The sequence below is a fragment of the Moschus berezovskii genome, chromosome 27 (genome assembly GCF_049115385.1).
Source record: "Moschus berezovskii isolate FMDL1 chromosome 27, NW_MosBer_1.0, whole genome shotgun sequence".
Taxonomy (NCBI): Eukaryota; Metazoa; Chordata; class Mammalia; order Artiodactyla; family Moschidae; genus Moschus; species Moschus berezovskii.
The window spans coordinates 14,039,219-14,058,629 of record NC_142486.1 but is presented as its reverse complement, the minus strand read 5'-3'; the positions used below and the strand labels follow the sequence as shown (position 1 = coordinate 14,058,629).

The window sequence follows — 19,411 nt, the reverse complement described above, 5'->3', positions numbered from 1 at the left end:
ATGCATGCACATACTAATTCATAACTAGGGAATGCAGTTCATCTTTTTGATTCTTTTAAGTTTTTTTAAAGTAGTTTTAGGTTCACATAAAATTGAAAGGATGATACAGAGATTTCCCATATGTGCTGTGCCTCCACACGTGCACAGTCTCCTCCAGTGTCAACATCCCCCACCAGAGTGGTCCATTTGTGTTACAGTTGCTGAACCTACATTGACACATGATTTTCAGAAGTATGTAGTTTACATAAGAATTCATTCTTGGCATTGTACATTCGGTTGATTTGGAAAAATGTATAATGATATGTATGTACCATTATAGTATCATACAGAGCATCTTTACTTTCATTAGCATTTTGAAAGAATATTTTTTAAAAATCAGAATCATCTGTTTTTGGAAAATAGTATTTGTTGATGGGAGAGAGTGTGCACAAGTAAGGCAATGAAAGAGATGGTTCGAGTTTCCCTACCCTTGGCTGGCTTACAGATCCACAGAGTCTTAGGGCACGGTGTTCCTGGAAGGAGTCCTCAGTCCACTCTGCATGCTGAGGCAGATACTGCATAGTAAAGAGCTCAGGCTGCAGAGTTAAGGCTCAGAGTCCAGCTTGTACCACTTAAATAGCTGCAGCATCATTCAAGTTAATTAATGTTCTCAAGCCTTAGCTTGTGGAGTTGTGAGGATTACACGACAAAGCATCGGAAAAGTACTTAGCACATAAACATTTGCTGTGTGTAAACTATTACCACTGTTAGTTTGTCAGATTGCATGTGTATTCTGTTTTTGTTGGATGGAGTGTTCTATAAATATCAGTTAATTCAAGTTGTCTGATAGCATTGTTCAGGTATTCTGTCCTTACTGACTTTTTTGTATTACCTATAATATTGATTACCAAGAGAGGAGCATTGAACTCTCCTATTAAAATTATGGATTTTAAAATTTCTTCTCTTTAGTTTATGTTTCATGTGTTTTAAAACTGTGTTACTAGGTGCATGGTCTTCCCTGGTGGCTCAGAGGTAAAGAATCTGCCTGCAATGCAGAGACAGGGGTTTGATTCCTGGGTTGGGAAGATCCCCTGGAGAAGGAAATGGCAACCCACTCCAGTATACTTGCCTGGGAAATCCCAGGGACAGAGGAGCCTGGTGGGCTACAGTTCATGGGGTTGCAAAGGAGTCAGACACTACTTAGCGATTAAACAAACAAGGAGAATCCAAATATTTAAACATAAAATAACTTAAATTCAAGTTTAACTTTGATTTAGCGTAATTTAAATAATCTTAAGTTAGATACTTAAAGTAATTCCATGCATGGATCTTCTGTGTAATGAAACTTACTATGTTTAATTTTCCCAGCAGAAATTCAGGAAGCAAAAGCTCCCAGTCCTTCCATAAACCGGCAAACCAGCATTGAAACGGATAGAGTGTCTAAAGAGTTCATAGAATTTCTCAAGACCTTCCACAAGACAGGCCAAGAAATCTATAAGCAGACCAAGCTGTTTTTGGAAGCAATGCATTACAAAAGGGTAGGTTGAGAACCACCTAGAAACGTAGAGTTTTGGTTTTAGGAAAGGTCTTCGAGAGAATCTAGTGAAACTTTGTCATTTTCCAACTGAGAAAATAAAGATCCAGATATGTTGTCACTGAACCAAGTTAAACATGACTCTAAGGCTATTACTTTTCCACTGCAACTCAATGGTATTTGGATCATCTTCATGTGGAAAGTCTGGCATCAAAGCCACTTATACTGTGTCCTTTAGTAATAAGCCTTCCTAACTTGTCACCTTATAAGTAGCAAGCTGCCAAGAGGACCATAGTAGACCTTGAACTCTTAAGTAATAATCATTAGACCGAGAGTAATCATTTAGGATTTTTTTTTTTTTTTGGTTTGGTTTTGTATTTTGATTTTTAATTTTCCTGTCCTTGCTCAGGTAGAGAAGTGAAAGCTAAAATTTAGACATTGAAAAGGACCTTAGCAACTTCTGTTCATTTATTGTACAGGTAGGGAAGTTGAGAGCCAGAGAGGATGAGTGACTTATCCAGGGTCACTTGGATAACAGCTTGTGTCCTCTTCATATGTGTCGTTAACCTATAATTTCTAACCCATAGTTTCAACAGTGAACCACTCTTGCCCACACCTTTTTCGTCTTCGTTCCTGTTTTCTCCAGTCCTAGAGTATGCCAGTGATGAGCAACCTTTTTTCCACATACAGGCCAAGTCTAGAAAAATTAAGTATTTTCAGAATTGCATTAAAATTTTTTTCAGCCATTTTATCTTTATTAGGAAATACTTTGTATCTGCATTGAGAGTTTTAAAAAATGCTTCCTCATCCCCAAAATGTACCTCTTTAGTCTAAAATTTAATTCAGCACCTGTATAATTCCCGCACACTGAAGTATTACAAAGTAGTGCTTAAAGAGATTTTTTTTAAAACTAGCTGTTATACTGCTTGAAAAGCCTGGTTCACTTTACTCATATGTGAATACTTTTGATCTTTTCCTAAACCTTGTTGGAAAACTCAGGTAACCAATGGCTAAATGTACGATTGCATTAATGAACTCTATTAGGAATCTGTTCATTGATTTTTAAGACTATATGTTTAGTAATGTCAGTTACTTGCAGAAGCCACTGACAGGACACTACTGGACCCCTGGAGTGTAATGAATAACATTGTATGTGCTCAAACTCTGCTGCCCTCAGAGTGTTTTAAATGAATGTAACATCTTGGCCACCTCATGCGACTAGTTGACTCACTGGAAAAGAGTCTGATGCCAGGAGGGATTGGGGGTGGGAGGAGATGGGGACGACAGAGAATGAGATGGCTGGATGGCATCACCGACTCGATGGACATGAGTTTGAGTGAACTCCGGGAGTTGGTGATGGACAGGGAGGCCTGGTGTGCTGTGATTCATGGGGTCGCAAAGAGTCGGACACGACTGAGCGACTGAACTGAACTGAACATCTTTGGGAATTCTGCAGAATTTGGCTACCTGGTGCACCAACTGCGCTTTCCCTTCTGTCTCAGAATATGAGTTATTGGAACACTTAACCCTTACACATTTCATTCACTGAAGCAAAGGCAAAAGTTTAAACATTTCTCTTGCTGAAAAGTTACATTGTAATGTTTGTGAAAAGCACATTTGAGTAGTTTGTCATTAGTAACTGTGTAGCTCCTAAAAGTGACTACTACTGGCTTTTCCTTAGAGTGATGAAGTGAACTCTCGTACCTTGATAGTTCTTACCACCTTCATGTTGCCAGTAATTGAATTTGACAAAAATCAACTGGCTTCATGACCACAGGGTATATTCCCTCGTAAGGTGGATTATCTTAAAATCTGAGGACTACATGCTTGGTGACATACTTAAGCCCTAATATGTTTAGTTTCCTGGAAAAGAAAATTATTGAAGGCAGCAGAGACTAGAGATACAAAAAATATGAACTTTAAAATATAAGTTAAAACCTAAGTAGATCAAACAGTTAGCTGTAGTACAAAAGAAACTTAATCTAGGAAATAGGTCATGGAGATCTAGTTTCGAAAGATAAAATACACAGAATGTAATTAAGGAAATAGTCAAAGATTTTGAAAGCTAGGGGTGGAAGAAAGACTTCAGCCAGACAAATTTTTTTTTTTTTTTTTAGGGAAAAAATAAAATGACTTTACACAGACATTATAGAAAAGACTATCCCAGGGATTGGTTAAAGAATGCTTAAAGAAAAGAAGTAATTTACACTGCTAGACTGTAGCTTTTTCTTAGAAAATTATGAAAAACCTTTTGGAATTTTGTAAAACCTAAAAGAATTTACCAGCACAAATGTGATGTTATGTCACTTAGCTCCTTTGGGATGAACTTTGAAGGATCTGAGATGTAATCTACTTGCAAGTTAAAAGTTAGCCTGCCATAGTTTCATGGGCTTCCCTGGTGGCTCAGATAGTAAAGAATCCACCTGTAATACAGGAGACCCATGTTTGATCCCTGGGTTGGGAAGATCCCCTGGAGAAGGGAATGGCTATCCTCTCCAGTATTATTCTTGCTTGCAGAATTCCATGAACAGAGGAGCCTGGAGGGTTGTAGTCAGTGGGGTCGCAGAGTTGAACATGACTGAGCAACTAATGCTTTCACTTTCATAATTCCATGAATACTGACAGAAGACAAGCTTCCTGGGTCAGAAAAAACAAGCCAGTTTCAGTTTATGACAGCATTAGCAGTGGCGAGTGTATCAACCAGGTAATCCCTGTACAGGCAGTGAGTTAGTCTGAAGAAGAGGATCTTTTTAGGGCTGTGAGCCTGCCTGACTTTTGCTCCAGAAAGAAACCTTATTATATTAGTGAACAGCCTACCCTTTTCACTTGAGTGGGGCCCTACGCCTGTTTTCATGGCCTGTCCACTATACAGCTATCCTGGAAAAGGGTGCAGAACAAAGGCTGCCAGTGTCTGCTCACAAGATGCAGAAATAGGAGAGATCAACATAGAACTGTTTCCCTGCGTCTTTTCAATAGTATAAAGAGTAGTAATAAATGGCCACTTGCATTCTTTTTTAAAAAATTTATTTATTTTTAATTGGAGGATAATTGCTCTACAATATTGTGTTGGTTTCTGCCTTATATCAGCATGAATCAGCCATAGGCATGTCCCCTTGCATTCTTTCTTTCTATGCCTGGCTCTGTTGTAGCCTCCAAGGACGTGAAAGTAAATAGTACCCTCAGGGAACTGACATTTTAGTGCAGGAGATAGGCAATAAACTAATTTATAATATACAACTGTGGTAAGTCCTCTGAAGAATCTAAGGCAGGATAAGAAAACAGAGTGGCAGGTTAGTTCACATTGCAAAATAAACACTGCTAAAGTTATGACCAACCTAGATAGTATATTAAGGTCCGTCTAGTCAAGGCTATGGTTTTTCCAGTGGTCATGTATGGATGTGAGAGTTGGACTGTGAAGAAAGCTGATCGCCGAAGAATTGATGCTTTTGAACTCTGGTGCTGGAGAAGACTCTTGAGAGTCCCTTGGACTGTAAGGAGATCCAACCAGTCCATTCTAAAGGAGATCAATCCTGGGTGTTCATTGGAAGGACTGATGCTAAAGCTGAAACTGCAATACTTTGGCCACCTCATGCAACAAGTTGACTCACTGGAAAAGACTCTGATGCTGGGAAAGGTTGGGGGCGGGAGGAGACGGGGACGACAGAAAATGAGATGGCTGGATGGCATCACCGACTCGATGGACATGAGTTTGCGTGAACTCTGGGAGTTGGTGATGGACAGGGAGGCTTGGCGTGCTGTGATTCACGGGGTCGCAAAGAGTCGGACACGACTGAGCGACTGAACTGAACTGAACTGAAAGTGTAAATCTGTGCAATAGAAATAGAAAATGGAGTTTTCTGAACTGTAACAAAATTACAGTGATTGTGTGGAGCTGCAGGAGGAATTAGGTGATCCATTGCCACCTATAAAACAGGCCATTTAGGCCTTTAAAAGGAGGCCATAGTTTCTAGTTAGGAGTGAGTACTGGTAATAGTCTTAAGAATGAAATGTGTTCTTACTGTTAAGATTTGATGCGAATGAAAGTTAGCCATGTTATATATTATAGATTAGTTTATTGTCTGTCTCTTCCTCTAAGCTACCTAAGGAGATAATCCATTGCAGAAAGTACTGAATTATTTGCATTCAGTCTTCCTGTTCAATCTGAATGCCCTCTGAGAATGTTATTATTTTTTATTTAATTGCCTGGTATAGTGGCTAGAATTCTATTAGCCATGTAATAAATGTTTTCAGAATGAATAGAAATATGATTTTCTGGAAATTGGGGGGAAATAATCTTACCGGAAAATCTGAGAAAAAACAGAATACCAATAGAGATAAATTTAGCAGCATGGTGAGATAAATCCACAAAATTCAGTTACAGTACAAGATGCCAGAGATAGAAAGCTAGAGAGCCTAGCAGACTTTTTAAAAAGAGCAGTTTTTAAAGATAATAGCAATGTAAAGATTAAATATTAAATGATAACTTAATATAGAAAGAGGTTTATTCAAAGAATTAAAAGACTGTTTCCGGATTTTATCTTGGATTTAGCTGAGGAAGTACAGATATCTTGGATCTAGCTGAGGAAACCAAAAAGATAAATTTACAAATACCTTTCAGGTCAGTATGAACACTTAAAATATTAAATTACAATGTTACATTGTTTATTCTAGTAAAAGAAGGTAGCAGGAGTTTGGGAGGGGAAGTTTCTAAATATAGCGGACATTTCAGAATATACTAAAATGAAAGTTACCACAACTAGATATGATTTTCATATATAGAAAGAAAAGAGAGAGAATGGTGAAATAAACCAGGGATTCCAGAAATAAATTCAGTTTCTCAGTAGCAAATTATTTGAGAATTAGAAAAACAAGGGGGAACAGGATTGCTTTTTACTTATTGCTGCTGAAGAAGACAGGGAAGTTTGTGTGCAGATTATTTAAGGTCTGTGTTTGATATGAACCTTACATGCCCACCAAATGAAATAGCTAAGAATGAAAAACCTTAGAAGAAAGCAGATTAAGATACTTATTTCATCTACAGAGAGGAGCTAAACTTGGAACTGTTGAAAATTGTTCTTAATAATCAGGAAAAAGGTTTAATAGTATTAAACATTCAGGCAGTTAAGGAGTGCGACAGTTAAGGAATGACAGAGCGCTGTTGAGTGCTGTGAGGCCTGCAAGGTTATTTTGACCAAGGGAATGGAGGGGACATCTTCGCAGAGGAGGCACGATGGGGACCGAGCCTTGAATGAGACCCTTTGGGACTTCCTTGGGCAGCTTCTGGAGGATTGGAGAGGAGCAGAAGTAATCTGGACAGAGAATAATTTTACATTGTTAGAGAGGCAAGAAAGCTAAATGCGGATTCTCAACAATAGGAAACCTAGCAGGGTAAGTGGGGACCAGATTGTGATCTAAGATGATCAGTTGAAAAGAGAAGAATGAAAAGTGGGAAGAGCAGCTGAACTCCAGGGGAGAGGTAATGAGAACCCAAACCAGGGAAGGGTGGATGAGACATTGCGAAGGCAGGTAGGCAAGGTTTGCTCACTATCCCTCACCCCAGGCCATCTCTTCTGAATCAGCCAGAGCATCAGGGACTGTGTGCTTCATCAGGACTTTATTGACCCACGACATTGGCCCGTGCAGAGGTGGTCTGTGAGAAGCAGTCCTGTGGAATTTGTCTTGCGCCATATCCATGCCCTCCTGTGATGACATCTTCATGAGAGCCCTTGGAGAAATTCCTGATTTTGGAGTCAGAATTTCACCTAAGAAACTGCTTTTACATTTGGACACTCAGTTGTGTGACTGTTTTCATCTTACTGATGATTGCTAGATAGCTTAGTTAGACAAATTTGTGGGCTGACTTTTTTTTTTACTAACTTCTGTATCTTCAAGGAAGACATTTTAGTGTTACCTTTCCAGCTCTATTTTCTGTTTCTCTCCTTGTTTTGTCTTGTTTCGTCATTTTTCTAGGTTGTGCTGAACTGGGTTTATCTTTCATATAGACTTCAAATGTTCTTTGGAAGAAAGTGGGGAATAAATACTAATGTACATGTTACACCTGTGAAGTCAGTAAAACCCAAATAAAAATTAGGTGCTTGGTGTTGGAGGGGCTGTGGAGAAATAAGCACACATACGTGACTAATGTCTGTACTTGGAGTTTCTGAGGATTGTGTCTAGCAACAGATATTTAGAGCTGTAAAGTTGTTTGTATTTTTGCCACTTTTATAAATGAATCACAAAGAAATAACCCCAAATAAACTATCTTCATGCAGTTGTTTATAGCTGCAATATATAATTATTGAAAAAAGGGTAAAAGCCCATGGCACACAGTGGTAGAAGATAGTTAAATGGCTAATATAATGAAATATTATAAAGCCATCAAATGATTAAGTAGACTAGGTAAGTCAGAATGTACATATACATGTAAATTATCAAAATATGCATTATAGCCATGTAAGAATATGTGTATACAGCAGAAAGAAATGAGAAGTCATGGAATGTGGTAAAGAATATTAAAGGACAGGCTTTTCTTCCCTGCAGCAGTAATTTAATTCGAAAGTACTTTTGGGATTAGTTCAAGGAGTAAGTTTTGTAAAATTTAGAGCTTTCCTCCTGATCTGTCTTTCAGTTACTTAGCAGCCTCTTTGTCCCTTTGTTTCAGGACTTAAGCATTGAGGAACAGTCAGAGTGTACTCAGGATTTTTACCAGAATGTTGCTGAAAGAATGCAGACTCGTGGAAAAGGTAATCCTTTGTTAGCCCGCCTCCGAGGGACTGCTGGCAGTCGCACAGGCCTCCCGCTGAGTCTGTTAGTAGTTTCTTTCTCAGGAGGCTTTGTTGGTTTGCCTGCTTACTCCACTACCACGCAGATAGTTGGTTTTATACTTAGCGGTGTCTTTGAATACCACCACATATATCATACCAAGATAATCAGGCAATTGGATAATTTCTTGAGCAATATTTAATAATGTCATTGGGAATAGGGGCAGAGTCAGTTAAAACCCCTTGGGAGGCTTCTAAATAAATCCCCCATCTCGGAATTGCCATCTTGGTGAGAAATCTGCCCCATTTGTTTACTTTAGAGTGACCTCTAAGGTCATATAGTAGACCTCTGAAAAGTGAAAGGGTGAGTCTCGCCAGCACTTACCAGTCTTGGGAATTTCAAGTGCTTTTCTAATGTAGCACCATGCTAAGATCTTCTCATTAAGCAGGGTGTGCACCTGTTAGGTCCTGGCAGACAGCTTAAGTTAGAAGTAGGGATTCTGTAAAAGGCAGCCCCAAAAGTTGGGATAATTTTTTTAAAGAGTATTTTTTAATATCTTATACTTTGAGTGTTTTTAATGTATTTCTGGTAAATTAGTTTTCTGCTACATTGAAAGTACTATAAAAACACTACTCTTCATTTCAAATGTTCATCCTTCATTCAAATATCCTTTTGAATATTTCAGTGCCTCCAGAAAGAGTTGAGAAGATAATGGATCAGATTGAAAAGTACATCATGACTCGTCTCTATAAATATGTGTTCTGTCCAGAAACTACTGATGATGAGAAGAAAGATCTTGCTATTCAGAAGAGGATCAGGTAGTTGTTTGTTCTGCTTTTCCTTGTATTTACTACCTCCTGTTGGAAGAACACATCTGAGAAAACAGGGCCCTTGAGTTTCAGACCTTGGGTGTGAGTAACAGCTAAGGTGTCTGCCATCCTTAGCATATAAACTCCTTTATGGTGTCAGAAAGAAAAGGAATGTGGTAAATTGACAAGAGGAAAAGACTCAGGTCTCCTTCTTGCTCATCTCTTTGAATCCAGGCAGCTTTAGGTGAAAACCATGCCTGATATTTGAGACTGTTCAGATCTCCAAAATTTCCAAGGAACAAGAGGAAATTACATTGTTTTCTCATTTCACTGCACTATCTTGTCAGGAAGGAAGCTGTGAATATCCATATAAAGGCAATGTGTGTTGTCTTTCTTTGTTATTCCCAGGGGTGATTCAGCCATTCCTGCTGCTCCATTTTCCCACTAGCCCTGGGTTACTAACACTATGCAAAGCACCCATTCTTCTATGGCCAGTAGAGTGAGTCCCCGTGCTGTGCATTCTAGTGGCAGCAGAGCACTGGGGAAAGAGGCTGTCGACATGTGGGAACAGGGCCAGGCCTGAGCCTAAAGAGGTGTTACTGGAGGAGAGGGAGCCTTGGATCACAAGTGGGATTCCTAGACAGTGGGGCTGGCAATCAGTAGCTCTGTACTTGCTGATATGTCATCGGAAGTGCGGAATTGATCTTGGGAAGATAAAGGATGAAGCCAGAAGCAACTTGGTGGGCGTTAGACTGAAATGCAGGGTGAGAGCATTACTCAAGCATGTGGTGAGGGTTGGCAGCAGAGTTTCATGAGGGGAATCCCCACATGACCAGAAATCTCAGCAGTTCAGGCAGAAGCGACACATGCCGAATGATCTCTGACTCGGACTCTGATGTGCCTCAGAAGTCTAGGGCAGAGCCTAAAAGGTGGGCAGTGAGGACAGGGAGCAGCAGGCTCTTACCAGATCTTCATTCTCAAATATCCATTGCTTTTCCAATGTAGTATAGTTTCATTTCAACTGGAAAAATTGTCTTCTGCTTTCTTGTGATAAGTGCAGAAGAGAAGCCTCACCATAGGATTCCAGTTGCCTGGCACATCAGATGATCTGCTAGTACGTGCAGGGGCTGGGATTGCCTGACGAGCCAGCGGCGGCCCGTATTTTTCTATCACTGAGGAAATAACATGATAAATGATTACAGTCCATCCTTGGACCTTTTATTTCACTGTCTCTCTCTCCGTAGAGCCCTGCACTGGGTTACACCTCAGATGCTTTGTGTCCCTGTTAATGAAGAAATTCCAGAGGTGTCCGATATGGTGGTGAAAGCAATTACAGGTCAGTGAAACTAAGAACTTTTGTATTTGGATATTTTCCCCTTGAAGTTAGCATTTTGCTTTATAAATCTGTACTTATTTCAGTGAGCAAAAAGTATTTCTAAAATACTTCTAAAATGCAGATTGCCAAAGCTATATTGGGATGTGATAAAAGTGATTTAAGAGTGTTAGGTTTATGAATTTGAAGCATTTTCAGTCAGCAACTAAACCACTCTCCCCCTTCATTTTCCATGACTGTTTCTTGTTTCTTGAGCATTGAACTAAAGTCAACTAGGTAAATTTCTTAAAACTCAACTGCATTTATGTATCAAAATAATTTTGAGAGATGAAATTGGTGAGACATGCTTATTCCCAAGCTAGAATTATATATTAAAATGATGCCTCTAGTTGCTTGTTAATCAGAGATGTGCTTTGAATTTCTTTTCTGGTTAGTTGGAGAAGTAACTGAAGTGCCCTAAATCGATGTGGCTCTGACATTCTGGACAGGTCCAGTCGCCTAATAAGGTTTCTGTTTCTTAATCAAGGAATAACCCAGCAGAAGTGCAACACAAAAGTTTTAAAACAAAACTGGTGGAGAAGACATCCAACTTGCCCAACTTCTCCTTAATTAAGGAGAAGAGTTGGAAAGAAATTGCCAGTTTAGAGATTTTTAATGAAATTCTACTGGGAAAGAAAGTGGGTCAGCTGATGTTAGCAGTGCTGGAGGTGCACCATTAAGTAGTCTCCTTTGGTTATAAGAACCAGAGACTCGAGTTACAGTAAGAAATGAGGGTTTGCTTAAGATATTATCAGGGTTGGAAAGGAGGTGAGGCTGTTACAGAAACTTAGCTTCAAGGCCCCTTTAGGGACTGGATTATCTTCTGGCTAACATGATTCTTCCACTTTCTCAGGTTCTGCTTCTCTTTGTACTTTTTCACATTTCAGCTCTTGGTATAAAATGTATTATTTTCTGTAACTCCCTGTGTAGAGTTTAATTGTCCTCACTAAATACCGTCTTCTTTGTTGCTCAGAGCTTTTCTGCTAAGCTCCTCATGGGTCCCATGAATGACCGTTTTGGGTCAAGGCCCAACCCCCACCCCTGCCTTTTACTCAGGGGACATCCATAAGAGATTGAAAGTGAAGCCTGAAACTTGTACTTACATTTTCCCCAAAGACTCTTACTAGTAAGTTCAAGATGAACTGATTTACATTTAAAGTACTTCATAGGAATTTATGTTGGGGACTCTTTTCTGAAAAGCCACAGGACAGACCTTATAAAACCAGAAACTACAAGGGCCAAATCATTGTTTATTGAAAAATAAAAATAAGAAAGAAGATGTCAGTATATCAGCAGTTTGTTAGCAGAATTTGAGCTGTGGGACTTTGCCCTCTTGGCATCTAAGATGAAGTTTGAAGAGATCTTTTGATAGTAAAAGTATAGCCACGAAATTTTAAAAGTCTTCTTATACTCTCATCTTAGCCCCGTCTTCTTGCCAATCCAACAGCTGGCACATTCTGCCTCTGAGGACCAGAGTTGATATGATCACTTTCTTTCTACTCTATAAACTTGTCAGCCTTCAAAAGGACAGTCTCTAACAATAGTCTTAAATGTGGAGATAATCAGTGAACTCTCTCCAAATCACTGTCTGCTTCTAATCAGGACTGTCCTTTTTGTTTATAAATACACTGCACTGAGGTCCGTGCCACTTGAGTTGTCATCCGTCATCTAGTGGGTAGAACCCCCAAGTGCTGCTAAACACCCTGCAGTGTGCAGGACAGTCCCTGCAGCAGAATCATCTGGCCAAAATGTCACTAGCACCCAGTTTGACTGACTTGGGAGTACCGCCTACTTTGCTTTCAAAACCCCATTAAAGATAAGTCTGGACACCTGCTAAGATAGAGTCCCCACCCTCAACCCTATCTTTCCTCCTGGCCTGTGGTGGCTCAGACAGTAAAGAATATGCCTGCAGTGCAGGAGACCCGGGTTTGATCCCTGGGTTGGGAAGATCCCCTGGAGAAGGGAATAGCAATCCACTCCAGTATTCTTGCCTGGAGAATCCCATGGACAAGGGAGCTGGGCAGGCTACAGTCCATGGCATCACACGGAGTCGGGCATGACTGAGAGACTAATGCTTTCACTTTTTTGAAAAGCCCTGAACAGAAAACATAAAGCAGTACCTGAGGACTCTGAAAAGTAAGTCATAGCAGGCAGATTGGGAAGGGAAGTCATTACTGGAGGAACAGCTAACGCAGTCATGAATTTCCTGTGTTGTTTACTTTTCTTTCCATGTCTCCTAGTTTAGACTTTAGTTCAGTTCAGTTCAGTTCAGTCGCTCAGTCGTGTCCGACTCTCCGCGACCCCATGAATCACAGCACGCCAGGCCTCCCTGTCCATCACCAACTCCCGGAGTTCACTCAAACTCATGTCCACAGAGTCGGTGATGCCATCCAGCCATCTCATTCTCCGTCGTCCCCTTCTCCTCCCACCCCCAACCTTTCCTAGCATCAGAGTCTTTTCCAGTGAGTCAACTCATCGCATGAGGTGGCCAAAGTATTGCAGTTTCAGCTTTAGCATCAGTCCCTCCAGTGAACATCCAGGATTGATCTCCTTTAGAATGGACTGGTTGGATCTCCTCCTTGCAGTATAAGGGACTCTCAAGAGTCTTCTCCAACACCACAGTTCAAAAGCATCGATTCTTCGGCGATCAGCTTTCTTCACAGTCCAACTCTCACATCCATACATGACCACGGGAAAAACCATTGCCTTGACTAGACGGACCTTCAGGGCAGCACAAATCATGGAACTGCTCCTGGGGATGGGTGGTCTAAAAGCAAAAAGAAACTTTTCTCAGACTCAAAGATACTGGGGAAGGATGGGGTTCACTACCAGATGGAGAGTGTGGGAGAAGTCCCTTGGGTTTTGTTTTCACCTTTATTTTCCTTCCTTTTTCTTCTGTTCTCTTTCTCTTTTTACACTGCTGGACCTGCTCCTTGGCAGGGCAGCTACACATGCGTCCAGATAGAAAATACTGGCATGCCTCAGAGATTCTACGGGTTTGGTTCCCAGTCACCTCAATAAAGCAAACACCGTTGTAAATTGAGCCACACGGATGTTTTGATTTCCCAATGCTGATAAGTTATATTTACATGGTACTGTAGTCTCTTCGGGCTTCCCTGGTGGCTCAGAGGGTAAAGCATCTACCTGCAGTGCAGGAGACCTGGGTTCAATCCCTGGGTCAGGAAGATCCCCTGGAAAAGGAAAAGGCAACCCACTCCAGTACTCTTGCCTGGGAAAATCCCATGGACTGAGAAGCCTGGTGGACTCTAGTAGTCTCTCCAGTGTGCAGTAATATTATGTCTAAAAAGAAATATGCATACCTTATTTTAAAAAGACTTGATTGCTAAAAATACCAAAACAATTACCATGGTAACATTAACAATCTCAGATCATGATAACAGATATAATAATAATGAAAAGGTTTGAAATATGCAAGAAATACCAAAATGTGACACAGAGACACAGAGTAATTAATAAGCAAATGCTGTTGGAAAAATGGTGCTGAGAGATGCTCAACATAGGTTGCCACAAACCTTCAATCTGAAAAAAAAAAAACCCTGCAGTATCTGTGCAGCGCAATAAAATATGTGCCCGTAATTCACTTATAATTTATTTTAAAACTTAAGGAATAAAGATTAATGAGAACATGATTAAATGGTTGAAATGGAGAATGTAAACCAACAGTAAAAGGCAGAAGGCTAAATAGGGTGAAAATGGTTTAAAAAATAAATATATATATATATATCCATATATAGACATTCCCCCAAATCTTTTTGGTAATAAGTTGTATTTAAATAGAAAAAGAAAAATAAATAGACTGAGACATAGTAACAGTAATTAAAACCCAGAATTAAAAATTTAAACAATAAAACAAACAAAAATTATATAATTCATACAATAGACAGGTAAGTAGTGGGGGGAAGTATTAGTATATTAAAATAAGGTCTCAGCACTGTCCAGTGTTCTGTCTCCCACACGTTAGTCTTCCATGGCTGGTGGTTCTGTGAGAACCTCCCCAGGTAGCTGACCCCAAGGATGAGAGCCAAGAGCAGGAAAAAACTCGCTGGCATGTACCACCAAACCACCTAAATCCGAAAATTTCATTTCTGCTAATGGCAAGAAATTGGTGTCAAATTAAACCACTTCAGCTCTTTTCTTTCACGGTGTTCTAGACTGTAGGCAGGTGTATCTGTCCAGAGGCACCCACCTGCCCTTCTTCTGTGTGGTTCTGACAGTGCAGAGTTCAAACTTAATCGTTCCTCGTTACCTCCTAGTCCTTGTGACAAAGAATGTGAACGTATAAGAGTCTGCCAGTTGGACTTAGTGGTAGAGAGGGGCAGTGAAATAATTTTGCTTCTGAGAGAAAGTATTGTTTATGAGATTAAATAGTACCTACGCTCATCCCCTCTGTTACCCAGCAGGTTATAAGTGTCAATAAAGCTGTTGTTAGATACTTGTTGCTAGTAGGAGATTTATATGCCGTGAGGATTGGCCACTATGGACCTCGGTGTGATGGATTTCAGCCGCTTGCCCTTTGATATCCAGCTCAGAGATGCCTTGTAAAATAGCCCCATTTCTAAAAAGCTGTATGCAAATAAGGCCTTCTGAACTCAGTTTTACAATGTGTTTATGAGGAACAAAAACAGTGAAACGACTCTGCTTATTTCTCTGGGGAGCTCATAAGCATTGTATATCATGACTTAAAGAATGCGCTTTAGACTCAGATAGGCTTGGCTTCAGATCCCTGCTATGATCTTGGGCAAATCATTGACCCTCTCTGAACCTCAGCTCCCTTAATAATAATAGTGCGCATGCATACCCTGGGGATGGAGAGAGTATGCTTGTAGAGCACGCACTGTAGGGCTTGGCTGATGGGCACGTGTGCCCAAGTGTGAGCTGGTGTCTACATTTGTTGCAGGCTTTCTCATACGCTAAGTTAACTAGTGGAGAAGGGGTTAGTGAGGGCACCTCTGTAACTTAAGAGGTGGAATACGATGATCCTGACGCCTCTTTGATGTAACCGTCTCCTCACTGAAAGCAGCATCTCTTCTTCTTTGTAGATATCATTGAGATGGATTCGAAGCGTGTGCCCCGGGATAAGTTGGCCTGCATCACCAAGTGCAGCAAGCACATCTTCAATGCCATCAAGATCACCAAGAACGAGCCGGCTTCAGCCGACGACTTCTTACCCACACTCATCTACATTGTCTTGAAGGGCAACCCCCCACGCCTTCAGTCCAACATCCAGTACATCACCCGCTTCTGCAACCCAAGCCGGCTGATGACGGGCGAGGATGGCTACTATTTCACCAATCTGGTAAGGACTTGACTTGGTGTTGTGGTGGAGGAGAACCCAGAGGTGTTCATTTTAAGGAGGTGACAGGGCTCTCACAGGCCTGTGACCCGTTCGTGCTCTGGAGTTGAGGGGTCAGCATAGCTGAGGATGTTTGCTTGGTATCACAGAGCACATGTGACCAGGCCAGGCACACATACCACCTCCCAGGACTTAGCCCTTGTGGTTCCCCTACAGGACACATGATAGCCACGTTGAGTGTCTTTGCTGCTGTTGGCTGTCACTCCCTGGAGTCCCAGGGAGTGACAGCCAACAGCCGGAGTCCCAGCTGTAAGAGCCGCTCATTTACTTGGTTGTTTCAACCATGAATAAGTGAGATCTTGGGCTGATTCCTTTATTAAAAGACTTAATGTTTATTTTTTGTTTCATTTCTACAAATTCCCTCTTAAAACTGAATACTGAGATGCTGGTGCACAGAGCATGTGCAGTGATTGTCAGCTCTTGTTTTTCTACAGTACTAATTAACACTAGGCAGGACAGTCGTGAGGTACGCATATCTAAGGCCTGAGGCCACATGCTTCCTTTTACTGACCGCTGGACTTCTCCCTGTTTAGACTAGATTTATTGTCACATTCATGAATTTGAGCCTCAAGACAACTTATATTCTTTGTTTCCTGTGCTGGAAGCTGTTCAGGGTAATAAGGTAGGAAGGGGAGGCCAGGTTACATAAGGAAGCATTTCTGGTAAATTATCTAAAAAGACGGATCCTTGAATCACCTGCACTCTGCAACTCTTCCTGGCCCCCTGACCCACAGCCTCAACTGTGTGTACACCTTTTTCTTCATCCTCTTCTTGCCAGACTTAGAGTCACGGCCCCAGTGAAACCGCTGTGGCAAAAGTAAAAAATTGGCCAGTTGCCACATGCCTTAGGAACTCTGCTTTGCTTCACTCCTTTAACACTCCCGGTGACTCCTTCCTTCTGGAACTTCTCGTGTGCCTCAGCGTCCATGATTCCACTCCATCTCCCTGGGCTCTTTGTGGGCCTGGTGTCCTCCTAGTTCCCTTGAATGTGTCACTTCCTGGAGGCTCTGTCCTCCGTGCATCTCTCTCCCTAGACTGTCTCCTCTGGTCCTAGAGCTGCTGGTCACCTGTACAGTGATGACCTGCAGGTCACCTGTTTTGACCTCACTCTGAGCTCCCCAGATAATTTATTGTGCTTCAGATTTAATCTGTTCAGAACTGAAGCTACTTTCCCATCAAATGTTTCTTTCTTTTCCATTAGGTACTGTTTCCATTAGTGGCAGTACCGTGTATCTACTCCCCTAGGCCAGGAACGTCAGAATCATTTTAGAGGCCTCTTCTTTCCAGAAAATAGTCTGCACTGATTCCACACACATAGTGTGAGCTGGTGGGTAAGGGTCAGACAGGCACGTTCTTGTCAGATGAGGCTGTTGAAATAGATTTGCTAAATATTCTTTAAGGAGATTCACTTTTTTATGAATAATAAGGTAAGATCCTGTGAACGAGTTTCTCAAAAGAAATTCTGAGAGCTGTCTATTTTCTCCTGTTATGTTTTTCTCATGAAAATACTTTATTAAAAAAATATGAAAATGGTATGTGCTCCTTCTAAAAAAAATTAGTTAAGAGAGTATAACTAAGATGTCTGTGTCACTCAGCATTTCCCTCAGCATTTCTGTGCTAATAATTGCTACCATTTATTCATTGCTTACTACAGACTTGTGAGACATGTGCTGCGTTGTTTAATTCTCACAATAAATCTGGGTGGTATTTCCCTCATTCTACAAATGTGGGAACCACAGAGGGCTTAGGTAACTTTTCTAGGGTCACACAGCTCTGGGCTGTCAGTTGACAGAGGTGACATTTCACTCAGTTTGTCTGGTGTCAGAGTGTATTCTTTTAACTGTTTGACATTAAAATATCTCTGAGGACCAGTGGTCTGTGTGCGCACGAGTAACTGTGGACATGCTCAGTGGCAGGCCGTGCGCTGAGTGGGTCTGCAGAGCTGGGTAGGTCTCCGGAGGGAAGGGCCTCATGGGGCGTGGTCCTGGAGCTCCAGGCCACACCGTGATTCCTCTGCCCCGCAGTGTGGCAGGGAAGCAGAGCGCCTCTGACTTCAAGGAAACACACAGGAAGCTCTGTGATAACCATTGTGGAATGAATACTATAGGTGCCTCTTCAAATATTTCATTCTGTACAAGACCCTAGGACCTTCGAACCACCCAAGGAGAGGACTGAATTTCTGGCTCAGTGAACTTGGCAGTTAGATTTAATTTTTTTTAAAGGAAGAAATGCATTATTGCAGATGGGAGTGTAAAGGAAACAACATGAATGGCCATGGTAATCTTTGAAGCTGAAGTCCATGGAGGTTCATGAGATTATCTTGTCAAGTTTTAATTCTGTTTAAATTATTTTTAATAAAAGGATATTTTTACTTTCTCTTTGAATGTTTGTAGCTCTCCTATATAACTATAATAAATGACATTCTCTTCTTTTCATAGTGCTGTGCCGTGGCTTTCATTGAGAAATTAGATGCTCAGTCTTTGAATTTAAGTCAGGAAGATTTTGATCGATACATGTCTGGCCAGACTTCTCCCAGGAAGCAGGAATCTGAGAGTTGGTCTCCTGATGCTTGCTTAGGTGTGAAGCAGATGTATAAGAATTTGGACCTCCTGTCTCAGTTGAATGAACGACAGGAAAGGATTATGAATGAAGCCAAGAAACTTGAGAAAGACCTCATAGACTGGACCGATGGAATTGCAAAAGAGGTTCAAGACATTGTTGAGAAATACCCACTTGAAATTAGACCCCCAAATCAGTCTGTAGCAGCTATTGACTCTGAAAATGTTGAAAATGATAAACTTCCTCCACCGTTGCAACCTCAAGTTTATGCAGGATGATGAAAACTTCACATGGATAGTATTTATTTGACCCGGAATTGTAGCCAGCCCTTCCTGCAGTCCACTGATTGGGGTCTAGAGTATAACTTAATTGCTTAGAAGTATCAGAGCATTTTTAAAGGTACAGTTTGTGGGGATTGCTTTGTTCATTTTGTTTTGTTTTCTTGTCAGGGGAGGCTTAGTAAATAATAAAGTACTATTTATTGAGTCACTGAAATAGATTCATTTAAGGCTTGTGTGAAAAGTTTGTCTATAAATCTGTTTTTTCTCCATGGTTTTCCTATGTGCTTCCTCTGTGGCATTCACTGTATTTTTGGATTTGGTTAAATAATTGCCTTTTAAAGGAGAAAACAAATGAATGCTACAAAAAATGTATGTGGTACCGCTGTTCTACAGTTTGACATAATTTTCTAATTGTAAAGATAGACGATATATTGCTAAGTAAATATGTAAAATTGTAAATATGTAAAAAAAAAAGAATGGTGTCCACTGTGCATGGCATTTCATGTGTTAATTCTGTTTTGTTTTTATTAGTTTGAAATGAAGTATATTGAATATTTGCCTTTTAACACCATTTTATTTGGTTTGACCCACTAAAATGAATGCAGAAATGCTTAGACATACTCTCCCTAAAACGTTGGCTCCAGCTTTAACAATGCGTTAGCCCTAACTTTGAGGTCCTGTTCAGTCAGAAAACGTGACACCATTGAATCACGTTTTTAGTCATGTGAAGTTACTCTTGAG

General features: G+C 40.7%; 1 protein-coding gene across 6 annotated transcripts in view; it reads left to right on the top strand.

Moving 5' to 3' along the window:
- Nucleotides 1-18,878, top strand: part of RABGEF1 (RAB guanine nucleotide exchange factor 1) — a 50,027-nt gene extending 31,149 nt beyond the window's left edge. For 4 of the 6 annotated variants that reach the window (XM_055409971.2, XM_055409972.2, XM_055409973.2 and 1 more), the window contains exons 4-9: nt 1,348-1,517; nt 8,175-8,256; nt 8,961-9,093; nt 10,329-10,420; nt 15,517-15,773; nt 18,269-18,878. In XM_055409971.2, the coding sequence (XP_055265946.1) occupies nt 1,348-1,517; nt 8,175-8,256; nt 8,961-9,093; nt 10,329-10,420; nt 15,517-15,773; nt 18,269-18,667 (1,133 nt within the window). In that variant the 3' untranslated portion in view covers nt 18,668-18,878. The remainder of the gene's footprint in view (nt 1-1,347; nt 1,518-8,174; nt 8,257-8,960; nt 9,094-10,328; nt 10,421-15,516; nt 15,774-18,268) is intronic. The other 2 variants (XM_055409968.2, XM_088833203.1) reach the window with 2 other exon arrangements.
- Nucleotides 18,879-19,411: the final 533 nt, after the last annotated feature.